Raw genomic sequence first — 26,174 nt, 5'->3', positions numbered from 1 at the left:
TTTGGCCCTCCAGATGTTTTCGACTTCAATTCCCATCATCCCTGACCACTGGTCCTGTTAGCTAGGGATCATGGGAGTTGTAGGCCAAAACATCTGGAGGGCCTCAGTTTGGGGATGCCTGACTTAAACTGAAAGTACTCAAACCGAAGTGTACTTAAACCGAGTTTTCTCCACTTGTACTAGCACCTTGAATTGGGCCTCACCGCTCACTGGCAGCCAACGCAGCACTTTATGGTTGATTTCATTTCAGTGTATTGAGTTAGCCTTCATACTTATCAAGAGCATTTAAGATTGGCACTGCGATACTGAAGGCTCACATCTGGCTTGTTTGGAGGGGAGCGCAGCTATCGTATACCCTTGACCGAAGAACGGTACGCTCCTATCTGGGATGGTTGTCCTCTTCCACCGAGCGTGCAGCTTCTGGAGGGACACACATGGAGGAGCGAGGGAGGAAGGGGACATCAGCCGAATCAACCCTGGCGATCAATGCAGTGACAAATGTGGCAGCCAGATCGTCCTCTATAATGCTTGTTTTTGCAAGATCTTGGAAGCCTCATAGGTAGGAGATCGGTGGAAGCCCGTTGGAACAGGTTAGAAACTTTAAATTCCTAGGCATCCATTTCCAATATAATGCTTCCTGGAAATACCATTGTAAGCTTGCACTTAACGGAGCAGATACTCTAGCTCTGGCTATCACCCGATACTTCTTTAACATGGAATCAGTTTGTCCCAGCTCCACTAAAGGTCTTTAATGCCAAAGTAGCCCCAAAACTCCTGTACGGCACTCCATTATGGATTGGTGCAGTTAACCAATCGTTGGAACGCGTCTGTGCAAAATCCTGGGGCTGCCAAATTGTGTGCCACATGCAGCCATGTGTCTGGAAACTGGACAAAGGCTGCTGGAAACAATACAATAGAACAGTGTACGTCACGTGGAAACACAGGTGGCAAATATCGATGTTTCCCCTTTCTGGGCTCTGCGCCCAACCTCCCAGGCCCACAGATAAGGGTATCATCCCAGCTGGCCAATTAGTGGATATCAAAGCAAGCAATGTATGAGCTCAATGTTACAGATTCTACCAATTAGGGATGGGGTCATCTTGACGATCAACATGGCGTGAGCAGAGCGTCCGGAACAGTCCACCTTTGGTTCAACACGACCCACCTCTTCAAGATGACCCCCTAACAATCTATGCGCCCAATCTTTCGTAAGTCCCTTGGGGTCTTGGAAGAGGAGGGGAGTTGTGTGGTGAACCCTGTTCTCATCTGCAGGCACAATTTATAGCAGCGTTGCAAAACATGCAAAGGCGATTCCATAGTGATAACTACAGTGGAACCTCTACTTACAACCATAATCCGTTCCAGAGGTCCGGCCATAACTAGAAACGTACATAAGTTGAGGCACACTTTTCCATAGAAAGTAATGTAAAAGTGAATTGATCCATTCTGGATGATGAAAAACACCCCCTAAAACAGAAATTTAACGCGGATTTTACTGTCTAATGAGACCATAGATAGATCCATAAAATGAAGGCAATAATCAATGTACTGTAAAATAAATACGACAGTATTATAGATGGAAAAAAATAACATCCCCCCCCTTATGTGCACTGAGGGTGGGTGGGCTTACCTGGCTACAAGCTGGGGCTGGGGCAAGGGTCAGCAAAGAGCTAATTCACTTCGGACAGGGTCACTTTTTTTTCTTGCCAGGCCACGTTCTTCTCTGGACTTCCTCAGGTTAGTTCCTTGGCGGGGTTTGGGGCTGCAGTGGGCCCTGCTGTGCCTCTTGCAGGCGGCACCTCTTCCATAGCTTCGGGGGTGGGATGCCTTTCATCCTACTGTACCTGCACTTTTTATGATGGATATGCGGTGTTTTAGAAAAGCAGGACTTACAGCAATCCTACCAGCATGGGCGTAGCTAGTGGCGTAGCTACCTGCTCCGGCACCCAGAGCAGCGATCCGCCCACAGAGTCTGCCTGGCAGACGCAAGCCCCACGCTGCCATTCCGGGCAGCGCGGGGCGCCGAGCCACAGCATCACTTTCGGGAGAGAGACATGGCTCGGACACGCTGCAGTCCAGGCCCTGCGGTAACTGCCACCCACCGCGGTGTGCCATTTTGTTACCCCCCCTCAGGGATGACACCCGAGGCGGGCCGCACCCCCTCTTTCTACGCCTCTCGGCATAGCCAGGATTTTTGTTGGGGGCAGGCTTTGGGGAGGGGAAGAGCAGAACCTCAAAATTTGTATTGATTTGTATTTATTTTGATGGATTGGCTACGCCCATGCCTACCAAAAGCAACATCCCAAAGCTAGAGGGGCGGGACTGTGGGTTCGAGGGGGAGGATCAGCAGCGTTGGCGGAGCACGAGAATGGCATGAGTTGGGGGGCGCTGGGCTGATTCCCCCATTCCCCGCACCCCGGTCAATGCATCTCTGCGCTGCGTGGGCCAAAAGAACAGGCACGTTATAACACCCAGAAGACTACAGGTGGAGGGCTCTGCAGGGGGTTGGACTAGATGACCCCGAGGGTCCCTTCCCATCTACCAATAAACCATCCTTTGATTCTGATCTTTATTATTCCAAGGGGGAAGACAGTCATTTTCTTTCATCAAGAAAAGTACACTTCTTCCCCCCCCACCCCCCGTAACATTAAACCTCAAGATAACATTCATTCCAACATTTAGTTAATGTATTGTTACGGTTCTCGAGCAGCACAGATAACATTCATTCATTTGTGCTCTTGTCATTATTTGCCTCCCTTTTTCTGTTCTGTTCTTCCTTGCTCCCCAGTACTGGGTAAAATTTGTGTGCAACTGATTTGGATGCTGAGTTTTTAGTTGGGTGAGAAGAGGCAGGAGTGCTCTCAGATGTGCTGTTCTTGCTAAAAATGCATAGTCGAAATTGAGCCAGAGATAGCTGCAGTGGGCGGATGAAGTTCTATTTGGAGCAAAGCAACTCCCTTTGTCCTTCCGCCTGCCTTTAAGAGGGGATTAGATTCTATTGATTCCACCTTATTTCGCTTTAGCTCAGCATTTTAAGAGAAGCCTTCAGCAGAGGTGAAGGGAAAAAAAACTTTGGAAATCTGGTTATTCCAAATTGTTCTTCTTCTCTCTCTCTCTCTTTTTTTACTGCCCCCCCCCACCAGCAACTTGCTGCTTCAAAGGCTGCAAAGTTTCTCAGCTAGTTTTTTGTGATCTGCCTTTTGTTTTGTCAAGTACTGTTTTGCTTTCCAGAATATGGTTGTATTCTCAGGTGCAAGGGTTTGAAAGCAGGGCTTTCAAAACATTTATCCGTTTTTGGTTCTGATACCAACATTTACTACTATGAATGAACAATAAAGATTTTTTTTAAAAAAATGTTTTTGCCAAAACTGAGAAAGGACAAAGGTGAAGGGGCAGGCTATCCTCCCTGTTTCTCCAGCATGGTGGGGAAAGAGTACACAAGAGCATATTGGAAGACGTGGATGTATCTGTGAAAGTGTGTCATGGGAAGAGAATTTTCTGTCATTTTCTTCGAAGGCCAGACTATCATGAGATTCTGGGCTGAGTGGCAGCTGCTGGTTTTTCCTCCAGCCAGGAGCCCACAGCAGAACAAGAAGGTTGGCAGTTTGAATCCTTGGGACAGGGTGAGCTCCTGTTGCTCGGTCCCTGCTCCTGCCCACCTAGCAGTTCAAAAGCACGTCAAAGTACAAGTAGATAAATAGGTACCACTCCGGCGGGAAGGTAAACGGCATTTCCGTGCGCTGCTCTGGTTTGCCAGAAGCGGCTTAGTCATGCTGGCCACATGACTGCGGACAAACACCGGCTCCCTTGGCCTATAGAGCGAGATGAGTGCCGCAACCCCAGAGTCATCCGCGACTGGACCAAATGGTTAGGGGTCCCTTTACCTTTACCATGCCCTCCTACATTTCTCCGATGAAAATAGGGACGTCCAGAGGCAAAGTGGGACATTCCAGAATCAAATCAGAAAGCAGGATGGCTTCTGTTAATCCGGAACTGTCCCTGGAAAACAGGGACACTTGGAGGATCTGCAAAACGTTTCCCTTGAGCATGCCAAGAGCGCCTTAGGCGCCCTCTCCTCTGGGATTACGAAAGCGCGAGCTTCAGGTCTCTAATTTTAGAAATTAAACCGGGAACGGGCGGAGTGGAGGTGGTGGAGGAGGCGGAGGCGGCTCGACGGGGACGCACAGACGGGCGGAGGTGGCTGCTTGCTCTGCGGCCGCCAGAGGGCTCTTGCGGAGGCTGCTCGGCAGCGGCGGCGGCGGCTCTCCTCGTCGGCTCAGGCCTGGGGTTGCGCTTCCTAGGTCAGGGTCTGCAGCCGCTTCCTCCATTGCGAGCCCGGAGAAGTCGGTGCGCCGCTTGGAGAGGGAAGGCGCCTTTTGCGCACGCGGCGCTCCGGAGAAGCCACCCGGGGACCCCCAGAGCCGCGCCGGGTGGGTGCTGGGGGTGACCCCCACCCGTGCGGTGGAGGCAAGCCGAAGAGCCTCCCTCCGAGGGGGTTCCCGCGCGTGTGACCCCCGAAAGCGACGCGGTTTGTTGCTGCCACTCTGGTCCCCCTTTGACTTGGGCACCCAAGGAGGGAGAATCTCCCACTGGCAGGTTAGCGGCCACGGCAGCGGGTGCGCGGGTGGGTTAAAAAGGGGTGTCAGCGGGTGGGGTGGGGGCGGGAGGAGGGGGACAAACGCCGGAGGAGCCCACTGCCTCAAGTCGATGCAGCGAGGGCAGCTAGCTTGGAAAGCGGTCCACTCCGAAGTCAGTCTGCGTCCGAGGGCCTCGCGCCCTGGTGACGCTTGCTTTTAACATCGCAGTGCAATTTTGTGCACGTCGTCTGTTAAAAAGAAGAGACTTGACGACGGCCAGGTCAGCGTGCATGGGGTGTAGCTTGAGCGCGATTCTCTGCTCGTCTGCACAGGCTTGGCAACTGTGGCGCAGATAAGCCTGGTGGCCCCTCGGGGCATGCTGCTGTCGAGATGGTTTTATAGAATTGTAGGGTTGGAAGAGTCATCTAATGCACCCCCCTGCCATCCAGGAAACTCAGTGCTAATCCATGACAGATGCCCATCCAACCTCTGCTTAAAATCCTCCAAGGAAGGAGAGGGAGACTGCTCACGAGTAGGTACAGAATAGCCCTCTTGCCGTGGATGCTGTGCGCATCAAGGCGTCCCAAGGGAGACTGCTCCACTGTCAGAAAGTTCTTCCTGATGTTTAGTACTTGAAGAAGCAACTCTCCCTATCCCAGCCTCCCTCTTCGCTCTCTCTTCAGGGGTAGTCTTCTAGTCCCATTATGGGAGGAGATTCATCAAGTGGCCTTCCCTGGAGGAGTGCCCCCCCTCCATTTATTGTAGGCCCGCCCCCCTCAGGTACTGATTGGGCTGACTTTACACTTTGGTCCCACCTGAGAACATTACTGAAACAATAAGCTGAATTGTTAAATTGTGATACCGCCTGCATGTTTTTTTCAAGGCGGTTTTGGAATCGTGAGGGGCGCGTTTGCGTCAGTACTGATATTTCCGCTTGCTCCCATTGTTTTGTGAATTGTATTGTTCGGTGGTTTTATACGCAACTCACCCTGGGGTTGTTACTGGATGAAAGGAAGGCTAGAAATATTGGTAAATGAATCTGGAGCCGTGTTCAGGCATTATACTCACGAGTAGGTACAGAATAGCCCCCTTGCCGTGGATGCTGTGTGCTGTGCCCATCAAAATGTCCCATCTTCTGGTATTCACAGTATGCAAACATCTGCATGTGCCAAAACCCTGCAGATGTTGCGCTGTGTGCATGGATGTTGGGGGGAGAGTGTTTAATCAGCATGCATGATGTCAGAACTTCGGCTACACAGAGTAACTCCTGCAAGCTGCTTGCGTTGTTGACTTATTTGTGAGCATAACTCCTGGAATAGGACTAGGGAGCAGTAGTTATTCTGTCTTAGTTAACCTGGAATTAAAAAGTGTCATGCATCTGGCTTCATATGAGTGAACTTGTGTAAGCATTTCATGCTGCAAGTCTGGGTATGTTTAGTTTTTATTATCGGAGCATTTATTTTTCCGCCGCTTGAATGTAATAAAACTTCAACGTGGTTTGCAGAAAGAACGAAACGATAAAATTGCCAGTATGAAACAGTTAGAAACAAACAATTTAAAACATTTTTTTAAAAATTGAAATGGACAATAAGCTAAAAACACGTGTCATTTACTTGGAAATGAAGCTGCAAGCTGCGTACACACACGCACACACATGCGCTACTTGTAAGGAATATTCTTTCCCTCAATGAATTCTGGGTGCGGTAGTTTACCCCTCGCAGAGTTACAATGCTCAGCGACCCTTAACAAACTACAGTGCCCAGAATTCATCAGCAGGGGGAAATGTCATTTGTAATTTAAAGGTATAGTGTATACACAACCCTACCTGGCCCTCGGTGTTATAGATGCATCGCAGTGTGGGGAATGTGTCCTGCGGTGGGAGCATATGGTTGATAAAAGCAACCACCAGGCCAGGGCCAACTTTGTGATATAAACCGATTTGGACTCTCTGATCATCATCTGACGACCTCCTTTATGTGCCTCCTCCACGTGAGGTCCAGATGGTGGCAACAAGAGAAGGAGCCTTTCTTGCAGCGACTTCCTGTTTGTGGAATGCTCTCCCCAGGAAGGTTCGGCTGGCGTCTTCATTATAGATATTTAGGTACCTGGCGGAAACATTCCTCTTCAACTAGGCCTTTGGCTGATTCGTATTCTACAGCCTTTTAAATGTGTTTTTTAAAAATGAATGAATGTGTTTTGGGAGGTGTTTTTATTACTGTTTTGCTTTTATTTTATGCTTTTATCTTGTATTTTCATCTTGTGAACCACCCTGAGATCTTCCAGGCGAAGGGCAGTGTATAAATTTAATTAATAATGATCATTATCAGATGGGGAAACCCACCCAGTTTGACTTTTGCTGCATTGCAGAGGCGTGGGATCACATCTCGGTGGAGCAGCTCCGATCTGGGTATGACTACAGGCTTAGTCAATACATGCTCAAACTAAGAAAACTCTGAATATAAGAAATTGGATATGTAAATGTATCAAAGCCACATGAGAGAACCTTTTGAAATAAGAACTTGAGCATTGTGGCCTAAGCCAAGATAAGTGGTTTCATACGAATTTGAACGTATTAAACATAGCAGAAAGCAGAAGGAGAAACTACTGAAGAAGCCCGTCATATGGGCGAAGCAGGTGAAAAACGCCAGCAGCCTGTCTATTATTGACACTTCGTTCGACCTGCTGCCACTTTGCTGACCGCTACATAGCCTCAAAGACCATAAAGACTGGTTTGCCTTTCGGTATTTATTTGTATATGCTATTTGCTTGACGTTTGGTTTTGGCTTCTGTGTCAGTGTTTGTATATGGTTCTCTTATTGTTTTCTTTTTGTACTAATAATATTTGATTGAAACTTGATTGAATCTTGTGCCCTTGCGTGCTGCTTGTATTGTATTGGACTGATCTGGGTACGAGCAGAGAAGGTCTCTAAATCTGTGTCAATATGCATAACATGAGCATTCATCATAAGTGACCCTGACTGATATTTTATTATGATGCTTCTGCAGGTATAGGGAGTCACGCGGAGGAGGATACAGTGCCATGGAAGGTGATTTGCAAAGCCCCTTCCTCTGAAAGCCCCACGAGATGCTGACACCCAGTCCCGAGGGCAGCCAGCCCCGCGAGAGCAACAGCAAGACTAGAGGAGGGGAAGAGGGGATGCCTCCTCGCACGCGGCCCGCCGCGAAAGCCGCCCAAGGCATCCGCAAACGCAAGGACTTTGTGGTGTGCCAGCAGGGGGCTCCGGCGGAGGAGAAGCCCAACATCTGCATCGAGTGCGGGAAGACTTTCAGCCAGAACTCGAGCCTGGTCAACCACCGGCGCACGCACTCCGACGAGAAGCCGTACAAATGCCCCGACTGCGGGAAAAGCTTCGGGGTGAGCTCCAGCCTCAACCGGCACCAGAGGATCCACACGGGGGAGAAGCCCTACAAGTGCGGCGAGTGCGGCAAGCGCTTCAACGACAAGTCCAACCTGACCCAGCACCGGCGCATCCACACGGGCGAGAAACCCTACAAATGCATCGACTGCGGCAAGAGCTTCAGCCGCAGCTCCCACAAGAAGCACCACCTGCGCCACCCGCCGGGGAAGAAGCTGGGCAAGGGGGGCCCTGCCGTCGCCGCCCAGGCGGACGGCGCCTGCACAGCCAGCGCCAAGCCCAAGCCCAGGAGGAAGGTGGAGGTGCTGAATACCTGCACCGAGTGCTGGCAGAGCTTCAGCCAGAACGCCGACCTCATCAAGCACATGCGCATCCACACCGGGGAGAAGCCCTACCAGTGCAGCGTCTGCGAGAAGAGCTTCAGCGTCAGCTCCAACCTCTTCCGGCACCAGCGGATCCACACGGGCGAGAAGCCCTACGTGTGCTCCAGCTGCGGGAAGAGGTTCACCGACAAGTCCACCCTGGTGCAGCACCAGAGGATCCACACCGGGGAGAAGCCCTACGCCTGCCGGTTTTGCGGCAAGAGCTTCAGCCACAGCTCCCACCACAAGAGACACGAGAAGATCCACAAGGCGGACTACCCGATACTGGCCTACTCCACCCCCCTGAGCTAGCAGGTCGCCGTAGGGCAGAGCTTTCCAAACCGTGCGTCTCGGCACGTTAAGTTTGTCGGCCGCAGTGCGCAGGCGTGTCGCCACAGACGCTCCCCACACTTCCATCCTCTCGGGGATGGAAATCGGGTCCGTTTAACCTCCGGTTTGCTAGCAGAACTGAATTACCGTGTCACGAAATGACACCTGCCTGGAAAGTGCGTCGCCAACGTGAAAAGTTTGGAAAGCTCTGCTGTGGGGGGGGGGGGAGGGCGTTCTCTGCTGGGGAAGCTGTTTTCAGAAGCACACAAGCCCCTTTGGAAAACAGCCTGGTGTGGTGGGAATGGAACAGGAGGGGAGGGGAGGGGAATCCCCCTAGACATGTCACCGATTGCCAGCTCATCAGCACATCAGCTGGCGATTTTGGGATCAATTCCGCTTCTTTAGATCTAGATACGTCTAGCCTTCCATCCCAAACATAACTGCCAAGTTCCTGCCTGAAAAATAAGGGATCGGACCGGAAGTAGCGCTGCCGACATTTTGGAACTGGGCGGAGCATGCTCAGAGGTGACTTTTGATGCTGCTGTGCCCAGTTCCAAAATGGCCGTCACACCAGAAGTCGCGCTGCAGCCATTTTGGAACTGGGCAGAGCAGCATCAAAAGTAGCTTCTGAGCATGCTCTGCCCAGTTCCAAAATGGCTGCCGCGCCAGAATAAACCGGGAAAAAAAAACCATTTTCCGGCTGGGAGCAGCTGGAAAAACGGGGGTTTCCCGGGGAATACGGGAGACTTGGCAGCTATGATCCCAAAGGGGACATTTCTGGGCTAAACGGCAAAAGCGTATGGCAATGATTTTTCTCGATGGCTCTGCTCCAGACTGCAAGTGGGAGTGGGTTTGCATATTTTAAAGACCTCCACATTAATCAAATGCCCTGCTTATTTTTTATTATTGAAAAAAGCACATTAGGAACACAAGGCGAGGTTCCTGGATCAGGCCAATGGCGCATCTAGTCCAGCATCCTGTTCTCACTGTGGCCAGCCCAGGTGCCTGAGAGCAAGCCATTCTCCCAACCTGGGTTCCCCAGCCCCTAGTATTCAGAGGCACAGTGCCTCTCTGAGAGTGGAGGTAGAGCCTGGGCATTTTGGCTAGTAGCCAAAGAGTATCAGCGGCAACCTTTTCCTCTGATGTGCTAGTTTTCTGCAAACGGAAGGGTTTCAAAGGAATGCGGGAGGATATGAAAAAATGTGACAACCCCCCTCCCACACACACCTGCAGTCTAAAGTGGTCCAGTCTGTGAAGAACTGTTTGGCATGAGTTTGCCAGACATAGATCGACTCTTGGTCTCAGCGCAGAGTCTCAACCTTTTCCTCCAGAACCGGTTCTGGCGGTGAAACAACCTCACTTAAAAAACAGAGCTCTTACAGTGAGTCTCTCTGCTGAAGCCTTTGCTGGTTTTGGCTAAGCTCAAAAGCTTCCTACTATATACCGTAAAAAGAACAACTCTTCTTAGAGTGACACAGAGACTGTGATTCTGCTTTTTAGACTTTGAAACGGCCGTGCCCATTTTCTCTTGCCACTTTTCCCAGCGTAGTTTTCAAAGTAGGGAGGGGCCCCCTTTGATCCCACCAATCCAAAACTTACGCATCCGATGAGGAGGACTGAAACCGTGCTCTGAAAAGCTTCCCGGAAGAGGCAAGGTTTTGATCTACCTGTTCTTTGGAGAATATTGTTAGTTATATCAGGACATTGTGTGCTCTGCATTTCCCCCTTTCTGTAAGTCATAGTTTATAAATGTCATTCAAAGCCTGATGAAGCTGACCCTTTTGCTCTCCACAGAATAGAGCGCTGCAGTGTACGGGTTAAAGGTAAAGGGACCCCTGACCATTAGGTCCAGTCGTGGACGACTCTGGGGTTGCGGCGCTCATCTCGCTTTACTGGCCGAGGGAGCCAGTGTACAGTTTCCGGGTCATGTGGCCAGCATGACTAAGCCGCTTCTGGCGAACCAGAGCAGCGCACGGAAACACTGTTTACCTTCCTGCCGGAGTGGTACCTATTTATCTACTTGCACTTTGATGTGCTTTCGAACTGCTAGGTGGCCAGGAGCAGGGACTGAGCGACGGGAGCTCACCCCGTCGCATGGATTCAAACCGCTGATCTTCTGATTGGCAAACCTGCGTCCCTTGTATCTTGTCTCCTGGTTCCCTTTAGTGTCCTGTCCACCAATATGCTCCACTCATCCTCTTAAGCACTTACCATACCTCAGTTATTTCAGTTAAGCACTTACCATACCTCAGTTATTTCGCCACCCCCTTTCTTCAAAAGCATAGTTGCGACAGTTTTTTCCCAGCTCCAGTGAACATGCCAGCAGGGTATAATAGGGCTGGAGGAACTTTTGTCTCTCTTCGTATTTAATTTGCATGCAATTAACATAATGTGCATAAAAACAACAAGCAGAGGATGCTCGTTAATAGGTTTAGTTGGATGTTGCACTTCTTCCCTTGCGCTGCCGATTAAGTTTCCGGCGTTGGGCCTCCGAGATTCTTTGCAGACAATCAGTACTTAGCGGCGGTCTCCGTTTTTACACTGCCACTTGGTTTAGCGTTGGGTTTATTAAATTTTATGTATCGCGACCCTCTTACAAAAAGTCCCGAAGTGATTTACAACCAAGTAAAAAGTGCCACGATAAAATCGCATGATAATAAAATGTAATCGGAAGCAGGTTTAACAATAGAGCATCGCCATATCATCGGCTTGGCCCAAATGTCTGGGAGAACAAAAATGCTCTTGCCTGCTGCTGAAACGATGGCAAGGTTGGCACCGAGAGGGCCTGTTCTCTCATAGCCACCCTCTGGACCTCCCTTGGAAATGACATGCAGAATGACCTCCGATTATGATCTCAGGGTCTGAGCAGGTTCATAGAAAGGAGGGGGTCCTTTAGATATAGGGGACGACTTGGGCTTTAGAGGCCAAAACCAGCATTTTGAACTGAGCCTGGAAACAAGTGAGCCTTGGTGAAAAGTGAGAGAATAACAAAAAGGCACGGCAGATTATTTCCCCTGTTTTAGCCGGACTGAAGCTGCAAGAGTCATGGATGGCACACCCAGTATTGTTGGACTCAGACTCCCATCAGCCCCAGCCAACATGGCCAATTGTCAGGAGTGATGGGAGGTGATGCCCAGCAACATCTTGGGGGGGGGGCACAGCTTCCTCATGCCTGCAGCAAGGAGGATTATTGCAAGCAGAACCCCTACGCTCCATCTGCAGCCGTGCTTTGCAATTCAGCATCCCCAAAGGACAAGTGGTCAGTAAGTAATGTCTGTAGGCCAGGCACCCCCAAACTTCGGCCCTCCAGATGTTTTGGACTACAATTCCCATCTTCCCCGACCACTGGTCCTGTTAGCTAGGGATCATGGGAGTTGTAGGCCAAAACATCTGGAGGGCCGCAGTTTGGGGATGCCTGCTGTAGGCTTTAAACTTGAAGATTTTTTTTAAAAACTATTCTACTGCCCTGTCTATAAATCTACTTTGTTTTTTTTTAGGGCTTGTATTCTGCCTTGTACAGTGGTACCTCGGTTTAAGTACACAATTGGTTCCGGAAGTCCGTACTTAACCTGAAGCGTACTTAACCTGAAGCGAACTTTCCCATTGAAAGTAATGGAAAGTGGATTAATCCGTTCCAGACGGGTCCGCGGAGTACTTAAACTGAAAGTACTCAAACCGAAGCGTACTTAAACCGAGTTATGACTGTATTTTAATGCACTGGAGTATAGACACGAGTGCAAATGCTGCCATCAAGTACAAGGGCTGTGAACTAACAGTGGGCGGTGTTAGTGGTATACTCACAGGGGCCACAAGGTGGCGCTGTGGAGGGAGGCTTGGCCATTTTTGTGTGGGAAACGAAAGTTCTGTTGTTTTGCCTCCTCAATGGAGTTGCCGCTCAGTTGGTAAACTCTATGGCAGGCATGTACAGTATTTATTTGGGTTTGTTCCAGCGGGCCTGATCAATGGTTTTCTTTAACCATTTATCCTTCCTCCATAATTAGCCAATGCTTATATGTTTTACTCAGGCATTCATATAGGAATTTCTATAAGAAGAGACCCTTCTGTGGCATAAAATTTCCAATAAATTTTACCTTTGACCTTTTTTTGGTTCATGCCTTATGTGCCCATATGTAGCAACCAAGCAGCTGGCATTTCCCATGCAGCATCAAAAAATAAAATAAAATAAATGGCCTGATGCATTTTGGGTTTTAGACCAGCTGTAAGAAAATCAATGATAAGACCAACACCCCCCGCCACATTTTGCTGTTTTTAAATTTAGCTTTACATTTTAGATTAAGAGACTGCTATGAATCAGCCGTTTGACACGATGAAATAATTTCTCTAAAATTATGAAGGCAGTGTGAACTGTTTTTGTTTTTTTAAGGAGACCTCCTATTCCATTCACAGAGCTGCAGTTCCCAAGGATCCCTAGGAAGGGGGATTGGCCCATAAACCTCTGGGAATTGTAGCACTGTGAGGGGGGTCTCAGCATCCTGAACAAACTAGCACTCCCAGGAACTTTAGGGGAAACCATGACTGTTGCAAACGGTATAATGCTGTTTTAAATATATAGTGCAAATGGGCCCTTACTTTCAGTAACCAACACTATGTGTCGGACAAATTTTCCTCTGAGCTGTTTTCTCCATGAGTATACTTATTTATTAAAAGGTGGAAACTTCAAATAAAATACTGTAAAAATACATGGAGCTGGTTTATTTTCCAATCTAGCTCAGATTTCTAAGAATCCAAGGTAAGGAGCTTTAGGTTTTGCCATAAATCGAATAGGTATTTTTTTAAAAAATAAACAAGCTTATGATCCTTGGAGAATGTCGTTGTCATACTTTTTTTGCGACTTGTTGAACTCCATTCATCTCGATAGATGACAAGCTAGAGTGTGGTCCAGAAGAAGTTGGCCAGAGGTTGACCAGAATTAGGGGAGAGGTCTGGAGACCAAGTCCTATGATGAAGGGTTGAAAGAACTGTGAATGTGCAGCTTGGAGAAGAGAAGATTGAGGGGAGACCTGATAGTTGTCTTTAAATATCCAAAGGGGTATTATTATTATACGTATTGAATTCCTCCCTATACATTTCAACCACATTCTTGCCTCCAAAGGTTCCTTGGAATGATAGTTTGTTAAGAAGGCTGGGAATTGTAGTTCTGTGAGGGGAAAACTATGGGGATAGTTAAATTCTCCAAGTATCTAACATGGCTTGCTTGGGACAGAGTGGGGGGACAAACCTTCTGCATATCAATGTCCTTAATCTAACAAACGAGTGGATTTTGCCTGGCCCAGGGATAGCAGAAAGTTTCTGGATAAACCTAGAAATTGTAATTAGCTGTTAAGGGTTTTACACTCAAAACCACATACACCTGCTTTTCTCCCCACAGGGGAATGAGAGAGCATGATTTTGTGTGTGTGTGTGTGTGTGTGAGAGAGAGAGAGAGAGAGCCATTATGAGTTTGATTTTAAAAACAGGCCTTACGTAAAAGGTACCTGCAACTACATGTCTTGTGAAATTATCGGCCTGTGAAGAACTCAAAACCTACAGTGGAAGCTGCAGCCCAGAGTGAAATGCAGGGTGGGAGGCCAACAGCAGGTGGAGCTAGAGACAACGATGGATGTAGCCAGAGCCAACGACAGGCAAACTCAACTGATTCTAGATCTATTACCCCCCTCCCTCCTGTAGAGTTCAACAAAACTGAGACGGAGGATGAAGATTTTGACAGCCAAGTAAGTAAGAAGGCAGGGAAGTAGGGGTTGGCTGAGGGCAGATTGAGGTTGGTGGGGCAGTGCCCTAACAGACCAGCACCCACAGCATAGTGAATTGTCAACAAAACGGTAGAAGAGAAGTCAATGTGTATGTGTTTGTGTGAAGGTGGGGGAGGAATCCTGATTTCACATATACACCAGTGGAATCTGAAATTGGCCATTATCAATACCTAGTAAAGGAATCTTGCAGTAAACAGATTCAGTAAACACGCCTTTGTTTTGGAAATCCTCTTGAGGAATAAAAGGGACTGGGAGCCCTAAGGGAAGGCAATTTTTTAGTGGACAACTGGCCTCTTGCAATATTGCTCCTCCATTCAAAGTCTCCCAATGTGGCATTCATTTGTTCCCCGCTTTCTTCACCAGGGTAGGAGAATCTGTAGCCCCTGAAAGTTGTTGGACTCTGGCTCCCATCATCCCTGATCACTGGGCCATATTCGAGGACCATCAGGTTCCCCATCCCAGATCTGTTGTATTCAAGGCAGCTGGCAGCTACTGTATACAAAAGGATAAACAACACAAGGAAAATAAATAAATGGCAAAGTCCTTAAAAAGGCTAAAATGCACACTGTTCACTGACAAAGCTACCAATCGCACCTTTATTGAGATGCTGTTTAGATTTTGAGTGTGCCACTACTGAAAAGGCCCTGTCACAAGTATCCACCCTCCATACATCTGCTGGTACATGTTTCTGCAAGTAACATAAAGTTTGACCTGTGGAGAGAATCAATCAACCTCTTGCTAATTTGTCATTTGAGTGGCAGATGCCAAAAATGTGTAAGAACCCAGTGGCCCATCTAGCCCAGCATCCGGTTTTCACAGTGGTCAACTGGATGCCTGTGGGGAACCACCAAGCAGGTTCTGAGCACAAGAGCACTTTCCCTTCCTGTGGTTTTCCAGCAACTGGTATTCAGAACCATTGCTGCCTCTGACCTTTGAGGCAGAGCATGGACCATTGATAGCCCACTCTTCCTATTAATTTTTCTAATCCTCTTTTGGAGCCACCCAAATTGGCCGCCATCGGTGCCTCCTGGGGCAATGAGTTCCGCAGTTTAACTACCAGTATGCGCTGTGTGAAGAAGTACTTTATTTTATCTTCCAGCCATAGACATTTCTAGAATCACAGACTTGTAGACTTGGAAGGGACCCCCGAGGGTCAACCCCCTTAAGGGGATCAAACCTGCAACCTCGGAATTATCAGCACCACGCACTAACCAACTGAGCTATCCTGCCACTGGACGTTCAAGAGTTCCAGTGTGATGAGAGAGGGTGAGAAGCATTTCTCTCTCCACTTTCCCCATGCCACGCGTGTAATCTTATAAACTTCTATCATGTGTGAGCAGATAGCATCTGGAGTGATGAAAGCAGTTGGAGCCGGAGGCCTTTGACGTCTTGAACGGAAGGTGGGAAGGAGGAGAGGAGAAATGCAAGGCGCTGTAAGGAGATCCTTGGTGCAAAGGAGACTAGGTGAAAAAGGAGACAGGGCGCCTGCACCCTTAATAGTTGTGTGGGAGGTGCAGGAGTCCTGCTGCCTTTTGCATCCGCCATGCATCTGAAGACCAGTTGCTGGAATCCACGGGAAGGACCTTGAGCTCACGTTCAGCTCGTTGGTTTCCTGTTGGCATCTGGTTTGTGAGGTCAGGATGCCGGACTATAGATGGGCCACTGGCCTGATCCAGCCGGGCTGTTCTTATACACACACGCCGGCTGCTCACGTCCCAGCCAGCCTTTGGCCCTCTTCCTCAGGCCACGCGATGACAGTTGAGCGCAAAGAGAGGCTTGCATTCACCTTTCCAAAAGCAGCAACAGCAGGGCGCTCACGCCCCAGCAGCTCCTGCGGCGGGAGAATGTCTGCAGGGAGGGAGCGAAGAGGCAGGGAAAGGAACGTGGCGCAGCCGCCGCCGCCGCCGCGTCCCCTACGAGGAAAGGCGCCACGGACCATCGCTGCCAAGGCTGCGCCCACTAGGGGGCTCTGGCATCGCCGGCGCCAGGCTCCTTTCTTTGTCTGGTCGGGTCAGCCTTCCAGCATTGAGTTTCCTGGGTCAGAGGTAGCTGCTGGCGGTGCTGCTGCTGCTGCTGTGCGGCCTCCTCCTGCTCCGCTCCTTCTCCCTCCCGCGCCTCCTCCTCTCCGCCTCCTCCGGCTCTTCTTCCATTGTGGACGCGGAGCCCGCGCTCGGCTGCAGCCGCTCCTGGGGGGCGCGCGGGTGGGCCCCCCCAGTTCGCGATGCTCCTGCAGGCGCCTTAGGCGAAGCGGGGAGAGGCGAGGCGCACCCGGCGCGGGCAGGATCTGGAGCAGACCTCTCGGCCATCGCGCCCCGAGCCCAGGAGCCCATTGAACTGGCCGCACAAAAGGCGCCCTCTCCGATTCTGGCCGACGTGGGACAGGGGGGTGGGGGTGGGGGGTCCCGCCGCCGTCGCCACCTTTGCCGATCCCCCGCCACCACCGCCGCCAGCATGAGCTCTGGCTTCCTTGATCGCAAGGTAGGGATGAGCAAAACCCGCCACCCCACCCCAGAGATTAAAGCAGGGCGACGGGGTGTGTATAGAGGGGCCCCCCAGATCGCTCGGGTCTGCTTCTCACCTCGCGCCTCCTCGGGCGGCAGTAGCCGCGGGCCGGACAGAAGGGTTGATCCGGACCGCTGGACTAGAAACCAGCCCCCGGGCACTGGCCGCTCTCCTGCAGCCGCCTCCGGCCTGGCTGCCAGCGCACGGACGGTGAGCGCATCCCGATGAACTGCAGCTCGAATTCGCATGGGGTGGGGGCGGCTGATCTCTGGGGTGGCGGTGGTAGCGGGGAGTCGAGGGGCGAGAGTGGGCCTGAGCATGTGCAGAGTGCGCTTCCGCCACGCATTGCTCGTCGTGTTCCCAGGGACACCCCGGTTCCTGCTCCGCCGCGCGCAAAATACAGGCAAACGGTGGAATTGTTGCGGGTGGCAGGCCTGCCTGCGGTTTGAGTTTGGAATATGACATGCACGTGCGAGGGGCAGCGTGTGTGTTTATAAATGGCTTTAACTTTCACAAACAATGATGCTGCTGTTTGCGTTTATTTTGTGCTGAGGAGTCTCTTCCCCAGAACAGATGGCAGCATATGGAGGGGCCTTGAGTAAACCATCCCCTCCCTCCCTCACTCTCTTTCTCTCTCTCCTGTGTTTTGGATTAGATCTCCTGAGACATTAACTGCTTGGGGGAAAGGTTGAGGAATAATGCAGATGATGGTTGGTAGTGGAAGATCACTCTGTGGAGCTAAGGGCAGGCCAAGCCTTTTCTCCTATTAAGGGCCATCCAAGATTCCAAAATCAAAAAGTCACGAATAAGGCTGGCTCTGGAAGTGTGGCGCCTAGCTTCAAGCCAAATTCAGAAGCTGGCAGCCTGGGAGCTGTGTCCTGCCTCTTTCCCCAAGCTGCCTCCACTATCTGCTGCTTCTGCCCACTGTCCTCCCCCTCTCTCTTCAGAGATCAGCAAGGCACAGTGTGCAACACTGAAATGCGCCCCGAGTCCTTTGTGCCATTGTACTGTATGGGGTGCTGCTGCTGGGCTGGGCAACTGGGTCAGAAGTGCCCAGTGATGCTGGCATGCAATGGTTTTGGTTGCACAGCACCCCGATTTGTGTGCCATTTCCAGGAGTCTTCTGAGCCTTTTCAATGGCACAAATGACTTGGGGGTTGGAGGCAGGGGATTCCAAGTTAGCGTGCCTCTCCTTCCTGGCCCTAAGGACTAGAAATTTGCTTCCGAAAGGAATTCAGAATTCCAAAGGAAGTGAACAGCGAAGCCAGTACCACAATCTGCAGCTTTTCTATACTTCTGTGTAATCGTGGCACGCAGATGTCCTGCAGCTGTACATAAGTTGGCATACGATCTTCAAAGCCCGTTTTGGGGTCCTATAGTTTATTTGCTTTGCTAAATTCCTGATCTCCCTTCCCCCGTGATGCCACTAGCAATCGGCCAAAGTAGTTTTTTGCCCACCTGCAGTTGAGAGTCAGTTCCTGCATTACTCTTTGATTATATGTCATATAATGACACATATAAAGTACATTGGAATCACCTGCTCTGGGCTTACATTTGGATTACTGGGGGTGGGATTAAAAGGGTTGACCCTTTGCTACTGTGAGCATTGCCTCCCGTCCTTAAAAGAGCAACACGTTTGGTTTCCTGCTAGGTGAGAGGAAGTGACGCTATGAGCCACATGGAGGAGAACTTCAGCCCTGAGGAGGCTCGGTCGCAGCTGGTGACGAAGCGTAAGCTCCTTAAAATGCTGAGTTTAAGTCCCGGGCGCAGCCAAGCGTGCGGAACCGAAGTGCGGGAGAAGAAAATCCCTTCGATGACGTGGCCGGTGAAACCGGTGCACGCCATTAAGAAACGCAAGGTCTTCTTGGTGCACCGGGGCACCCAGACCGAGGAGATCCCCGACATTTGCGTCGAGTGCGGGAAGGTCTTCATCCAGAATTCGAGCCTGATCGACCCCTGGCCGCTGCAGCCCGACGACAAACCCCACAAGTGCTCCGAATGCGGGAAGAGCTTCGCCGTGCGCTCCAGCCTGAACCGGCACCAGCGGATCCACACGGGGGAGAAGCCCTACATCTGCCTCGACTGCGGCAAGCGGTTCAACGACAAGTCCAACCTCACGCAGCACCAGAGGATTCACACGGGCGAGAAGCCCTACGAGTGCATTGACTGCGGCAAGAGCTACAGCCGCAGCTCCCACAAGAAGAAGCACTTGCGGGACTCGGCCGAGGAGGAGCAGCAGCAGCAGGAGCCCTGCGCCCCGCAGGCAGGCGGCGCGGACTCCGCCGGCGAGAAGCCTAAGGCCAAGCAGAAGCCGGAGGTGTTGAATACCTGCACCGAGTGCCTGCGCAGCTTCAACCACAACGCCGACCTCATCAAGCACATGCGCATCCACACCGGGGAGAAGCCCTACAAGTGCAACATCTGCGAGAAGAGCTTCAACGTCAGCTCCAACCTCTTCCGGCACCAGCGGATCCACACGGGCGAGAAGCCCTACGTGTGCTCCGAGTGCGGGAATTGCTTCACCGACAAGTCCACCCTGGTGCAGCACCACCGCATCCACACCGGGGAGAAGCCCTACGCCTGCCGGTTTTGCGGCAAGTGCTTCAGCCACAGCTCCCACCACAAGAGACACGAGAAGATCCACAACAGAGAGAACCCCTTGTTCGCCTACCCCATCCCGCTGTTTTAACAGGGTCGCCCTTGCAGCCGGAGCGGGTAGATAGGGAACTCTGTGCCTCGGGAAACTTAACCAGTGGGTTTTTGTTGTCGTTTAAAGAAAGAGCGCAGGAGCCGTCTTAAAAGATTTCGCCAGTCTGACTTCAAACACCATCGCAAGGTTTCCCACTCGTGGCAGGTACTGGATATCAATGCCATAGTTTATAGGATCTTCAGTAAGATAGGCTACAGTGAATGCTCAAAATCTGGTTGGCTCCGGTGCGAATGTCGATAATCCTAGATAAATTTGGTGCTTTTCTGAAAACATCCCCGCTCTGGGGATATAAACCGTTGAAAAGCAGGCAGATTTATGTGGCTGTCAGAATTAGCGGCTGTTCCCTCGGGCTGTCAGAATTAGTGGCTGTTCCCTCGGGCTGTCAGAAAATGTATTAGGTCGTCAACGTTCAGTATCAACAAACAGGAATATTGTGAGTTCTTAGGAATATTGCATGTGACCCTCCTGCAGCCCTTGCTCAGGTGCCTTCAAGATGTTTTGAGCGACTCGCATGGAAGCTGTCCGAAAACATCTGGAGGGCAGCACGTTGGCAATGCCTGCGCTTTAGTTTTATTAAAGGCACTATAGGACTATTTATTGATATCCAGTAACTGCGAGCGAACCTTCAGGTGGTTTTTGTTGCTTTGGCTCACTGGGCCGAAACCTTTAGTTTCTTCTAACTACCTACACAAACCAGGCCGCAGGTCCTTTTGAAGAGAAGACTCCATGTCTTTATGCAAAGACTCTTGAGTGATGGAGAATCTTCCCTTAGGAAGGTAATGCTGGTCGCAAATTAACCTCAGTAGCCTTTTGCTTCAGGGCTTCACTTTCTCGGGTGGTAGCTCCCAGCCACTGGATCACACTGTATTTTTGTCCGCTAAATCAGGAGGGCCCCAAAGCATAGCTGCCAAGTTATCCCTTTTTTAAAGGGAAATTCCCTTATGCTGAATAGGCTTCCTCGCGAGAAAAGGGAAAACTTGGCAGCTATGCCCCAAAGTTGGTAGGAATCACGTAGGTTTCTACAGAGGACCCATTTGACAGTTGACTCTTTGGTAAGCTCAAATAGGTTTGAAGTTCTCTTGAGGCCTCTGTAATAAGAAGGCACATTTCCCAGGCCTCGGGGTTCCCCCCCCCGCCCTTTGCTGCTCATTCTCCACAGTGTGGCTGCGACAAATGGACATCTGGCGGCAGAAGAGCCACGTTTTCCCTATAGCGACAGGAAGACAAATTTGTGCTGTGGCACTTTAAGAGACGAAGGGGTTTGTTGTGGCAGCAGACACCATCGGAGGCTCACACAGTGGGCTGGAAAAGGGTGGAGGTGGTGTGTTTATCTGTGTGTGTTTTTGTGCGTGTGTATGTATATATATCATATAGATACACATGTGCATGCACGCACAAGTTGAAAAACCAAATTAAACAAGGAGAGTACTGAAAGTAGTGCAACGTGCTCGGATTAGTGGACCAGTGAAAGGTATGAGCGCAACACCGCATGAATGGGAAGGCCGTCTTGCTTCCTTAGAGAGCTAGCCATCTGTAATCCTTATTCAAGCCCTGAGAAACCTCAAATCAGGTTTGTTGACGGATTCCAGTTCCTGTTTGGTTTTAGTGTACCGCAGCCCGACCGACAGAGTTAGAGGGGTCCAGGATGGCTGCAGTGGTTTCCCTGTATGTTCCCATTTTGTCATGTCCCGAACGGTGTTCCCGCCTGTTCTGATCCAGCCAGTGCAGTGGTCCCCTCTCCCCCTACCCAGGTGGGAGAAGAAGTTATTTGAATCTGAGCTCATCCATGGACCAAGTGGGCAGAGTCGCCACCTCTGTGCCTCTGCTCCTCCTCTGTTTTAAAAGGAAAGAAAAACGAAACACGCAAAACTTGAGAATTTAGGGAAGCTCCTTAAACTGGGTAGTCGCGATGGTTAACTATCGAGAAGAAAGGCAAAATGTCGCGATCCGCCCTGCGCTTTAAAGAGAAGCGGGGGCTGTCAAATCTAGATCTAACAGAGGTAGCCTGATACGAAACTGTAAAAGTAACACAAGGGGGGGGGAGTTTGGAATTAGCTGTCCCTAGAAGACTGTTTGCTATATCCAAGTAATTTTTGTGGTTAGCTTTTATCCTTTCCGTAGGTGAACCTTTATGAAAATGTTTGTTATTTAATCGAGTGTCTGATAGGAAACCTAACCTTTGACCTATTGTAGCAGTTGATTCTACAGGTTAATTAAACACTTTGTACAATTGGCGCTCTTTTTTTTTTTGGCCATCCTGAATGAGATGGAGAAGGGACAGTTGTCGTCCCCAAAATACAGGGGGAAACAAGAAAACAAGTCAGCATTTCTCAATCACCCGTTAAGTGCTGCATTCTGTCTGAATCCATTATTTGTTTCTGTTGTATGAGTTTTTTGAATTCCAGAAGGCAAACTCTTGGTTAATATAGAGGCATTTAGAAAATTCCCACTATTATTTGTAGGGTTGGGTTTTTTTTGCGGGGTGTGTGTGTATGTCCATTCATAAGAAGAGACCTGCTAAATCAGACCAATGGCGCCTCTAGACCAGCATCCTGTTCTCCGATTGGCCAACCCAGATGTCTATGAGAAGCCTATGAGAATCAGGGCCTGAGCATATTAACTCTTCACTACCTGGGATTCCCAGCATACTGCCTCGGACAGAGCAGGGAGAAAAAGGTAGGAGCCAGTGACTAGTAGCCTTAGCAATGAATTTGTCCATCAGTTAACTCTCTGCTGTGTCTTTCGTCTGTCCCGAATCTGCCAATATCAGCTTCATTTAATGTTCTGGCATCACGAGAGAAGGAGAAACTCTGTTCTCCACCTACTTTGTCTGCACTGTGCATAATCTTACAAACTTCGACCGCAGCTCCTCTTACTCGTCTCTAAAACAGACTTAGGTTTCGTTAAGTTTTCCTCCATCCTCTTGATCGTTTGAGTTGCCGTTTCCTGAGCCTTTTCCAACGCTACAATATTCTTTTTGAGGTGAGGTGCCCAGAATGGTACACAGTATTCTAAGTGCGATGGAATAGTCATATAATGACGCCATAGTGGTAGTTTTCTTTTTGCAGTGATCCCTTGCATGGAATTCACGTTTTTCACAGCTGTCACACGCTGGATTGACATCACTAAACTTTCCGCTACGAGCCCAAAGTCTCACTCTTGGTCAGTCCCTGGCAGTTCAGACCCCATGAGGATTTATGTTTAATTTAGACTTGTTGCCCCAATGTATATCACTTGTTTACATCAAATTGCATTTGTCATTTTGCTGCCCATTCACTCAGCTTGGAGGGACCCAGGTGGCGCTGTGGTTAAACCACTGAGCCTAGGGCTTGCTGATCAGAAGGTCGGCGGTTCGAATCCCTGTGACGGGGTGAGCTCCTGTTGCTTGGTCCCAGCTCCTGCCAACCTAGCAGTTTGAAAGCACATCAAAATGCAAGTAGATAAATAGGAACCGCTACAGCGGGAAGGTAAACGGCGTTTCCATGTGCTGCTCTGGTTTGCCAGAAGCGGCTTTGTCATGCTGGCCACATGACCTGGAAGCTATACGCCGGCTCCCTCGGCCAATAATGCGAGATGAGCGCGCAACCCCAGAGTCAGTCACGAATGGACCTAATGGTCAGGGGTCCCTTTACCTTTACCTTTACCTTTACACTCAGCTTGGAGAGATCGTTTTGGAGCTCTTCATTAATCTGATACTATCAGCCGGTTTGGCTACCACATCCCTAACTAAATTACCAACAAGTTAAAAGGCACAGGTCCCAATACCAATCCTTGGGAGACTTCACTTTCTACGTAATATATATATATTTTTAAAAAATTAAATTATTTATAGGCCACCCATCTGACTGGGTCGCCCCAGCCACTCTGGGTGGCTCCCAACAAAATATTGAAAACACAATTTTAAAAAACCTTCCCTGTACAGGGCTGCCTTCAGATGTCTTCTAAAAGTCAGATAGTTATTTACTTGCTTGACATCTGATGGGAGGACGTTCCACAGGGCGGGCGCCACTACCGAGAAGGCCCTCTGCCTGGTTCCCTGTAACTTCACTTTTTGCAATGGGGGAACCGCCAGAAGGCCCTTGGTGCTGGACCTCAGTGTCTGGGCTGAACAATGGGTGTGGAGACGCTCCTTCAGGTATACTGGGCCAGGGCCGTTTAGGGCTTTAAAGGTCAGCACCAACATTTTGAATTGTGCTCGGAAACATACATTCTTCACTGGGAGAACTTGCATTAATCCCAACTCTCTGCTTCCTGTTTTCCAACCAGTTACTGATCTTACCAGGGGTCGTCGTCCTCTTTCCCATGACTGCTAAGCTCACTTGGCGCCAGGAGTCTTTGGTGAGGTACTTTGTCAAAAGCTTTCCCAAAGCCTTAAGTGCAAAATGTCAACTAGATCACCCCTATACAGTCATAGCTCGGGTTACAGATGCTTCAGGTTGCGTCTTTTCAGGTTGCGTCCTGCGCTGAACCCGGAAGTACCCAAATGAGTTACTTCCGGGTTTTGGCGCTCGAGCATCAGCAGAAGCGCTAAATTGCGCTATGCGCAGAAGCTCCAAATCGTGACCCGCCGTGCGCAGATGTGCCACTGCGGGTTGCGAACGTGCATCTCGCACGGATCACGTTCGCAACCCGAGCGTCCACTGTAATACTGTCCACCGGTTTTCCTGGGTGTACGGTTATAACCAGCTGTTGGCACAACTCCCCTATTGAAAGTATTTCTCAAAAATAATCCCTGCAGAGTTGTGTTAGTACACGGCACATTTTAGAATCGGGCCACAGTAATCCGTCTGTCAAGGTTTTGATCCTGCGTTCATCCAAAGGTTCATTTGCAAGTTGCAGTAACTCTGCAACAGTCCTGATTCATTCACTCCTTCAGGCTTATCATGGCCACTAAGTGTAGATAGCTTTCTGTTTTTTAAGGGTTTTAGAGAAATTAATGGAGGAAAGTTCTGTCAAGGGCTATTAGCCACTACCGTAACTTCCATATACTGAGGTCCTGTATCCCTTGCAGCACCAAACAAGCAGAAGGATGGCCATCGCCCATCATAGCCGCCTATTGGATGCTTTAGTTGTGATTGGATGAGGGGGGTTGGACTAGATGACCCTTGGTGTCCCTTCCAACTCTACAATTCTATGATAATGAACTTCATGGGGGCCTCTGGGAGGGCATGATGGCAGAGGAGTGTTGACTTAGATGAGCTTTTGCGTCTGAACCAGCAAGGCAATCCTTTATGCTCTTGTGTTCAGCCAAGTGGATTATTTGTTTCCCCAGGATTCTCACCTGGTCTTTCAAAGCTTTAAGTGACGAATATGGGCGGAATATATTGCCCAGGCTCCCATTATGTTTCGTTGCTATTCTGTGCCTGTGTTCCTGTCCACTTTCATCAAGAGTATATTTACCCTCTGCCCCGTTTCTAAATGCAAGGATTTCCCCATTTTTTGATGATAGGCACAGCACAACACACCAAAAAGCTCCCCTCACCTGCCTCCTCAATGAATTAAATGGGGATGTTGCTCAGATGGGATCTCACAAGTATGCTTTGTGGAGGATCTGGGGGCTCTGAATTAGGGTGTGTGTGTGTGTGTGTGTGAGAGAGAGAGAAATCTCATCCCCCCCATCCTGTTACAGCAGTTTATTTAGAGCACAGCAATGTTTATATGTAATTCACCCCCCCCTTTTAAATAAATAGGTGATGTGGTGTAATGATTTTAAAGCAAGCCTCGCTGTTGGAAGTGAGTGGAGAGTTCTAATAACTTAATCGACATAGTATCTAAGCATTTCCCTGGTGAATGAAATTTTAATTAAAAAATAAACAAACTAAGGTTTGCTCTTGTGCAATGTGCCTTTTTGTACCCGTTTTATCATTTGTGTGTGTGTGAATCCCTCGGTCAGTTGTGTTGTTAATGGCTCACTTCTCCATTTATTTTAAACATGGTTTAAACATAGGAAGCATCAACTCTCCTAAAGAGGAACGTGAAATCCTACTTCTCGACTGAGTATGTAGGTGTCACTTTTTCTTTTGCCTGGAGGGCTGTTTTTGTTTTGCTTTATATTTAATTTTGCTGCAGCGGGAGATTGGAGATTGGCCTCCCAGCTTTCCTTTCTTGCTAGGTCCTCCTGTTTGCTCCCTTTCCCTGTCTGCTTTGGGGTATGGTGGAAGCCCTGATGGCTATAGCAGCAGGACAAAGCAAGAAAACAGGGTGTTCTGGTGGCCTCATCTGCTACATCTAGTGTGGGGAACCTGCGGTCCTCCAGATGTTGCTGGACTACAACTCCCATCATCCCACGCTTGCTGAGGCTGATGGCGCTTGTCGTTCAGCTGCGTCTGATGGGCCAGAGCTTCCACACGCCTGCATTATAGCAACACCTCCACACTTGCAAGCCAACAGTTCTGCCTAGGTAGATATCTCCACCAGGGCCGTCCCTAGGCCGGGTGGTGCAAGGCGCCAGGGTGCCTGACCATCAGGGGCGCGGAAGGGGCGCCGAATGCTGGTGTCTGCCTCCGCGCGCCTCTGCTGTTGAGCGGCTTCAGGCAGCTCTCCAG

At 49.8% G+C, this 26,174-nt stretch overlaps 2 protein-coding genes across 2 annotated transcripts; both read left to right on the top strand.

Annotated features, from left to right (window-relative positions):
* The first annotated feature begins 4,223 nt into the window (after nucleotides 1-4,223).
* Nucleotides 4,224-15,216, top strand: LOC118075978 (zinc finger protein 79-like). Its single transcript, XM_035098428.2, has 2 exons — nucleotides 4,224-4,596; nucleotides 7,584-15,216. The coding sequence occupies exon 2, from the start codon at nucleotides 7,663-7,665 to the stop codon at nucleotides 8,626-8,628; it is 966 nt and encodes a 321-aa protein (XP_034954319.2). The 5' UTR covers nucleotides 4,224-4,596; nucleotides 7,584-7,662; the 3' UTR covers nucleotides 8,629-15,216.
* LOC118080073 (zinc finger protein 883) lies at nucleotides 13,179-25,456 on the top strand. Its single transcript, XM_035105005.2, has 4 exons — nucleotides 13,179-13,194; nucleotides 14,335-14,378; nucleotides 16,467-16,895; nucleotides 18,571-25,456. Exons 1-4 carry the CDS (start codon nucleotides 13,179-13,181, stop codon nucleotides 19,606-19,608), a joined length of 1,527 nt encoding a protein of 508 aa, XP_034960896.2. The 3' UTR covers nucleotides 19,609-25,456.
* Nucleotides 25,457-26,174: the final 718 nt, after the last annotated feature.

This window comes from Zootoca vivipara, chromosome 2, assembly GCF_963506605.1.
Source record: "Zootoca vivipara chromosome 2, rZooViv1.1, whole genome shotgun sequence".
NCBI classification, from domain to species: domain Eukaryota; kingdom Metazoa; phylum Chordata; class Lepidosauria; order Squamata; family Lacertidae; genus Zootoca; species Zootoca vivipara.
Note: the sequence above shows the minus strand (reverse complement) of the source record. Positions and strands in the feature narration are given on the sequence as shown.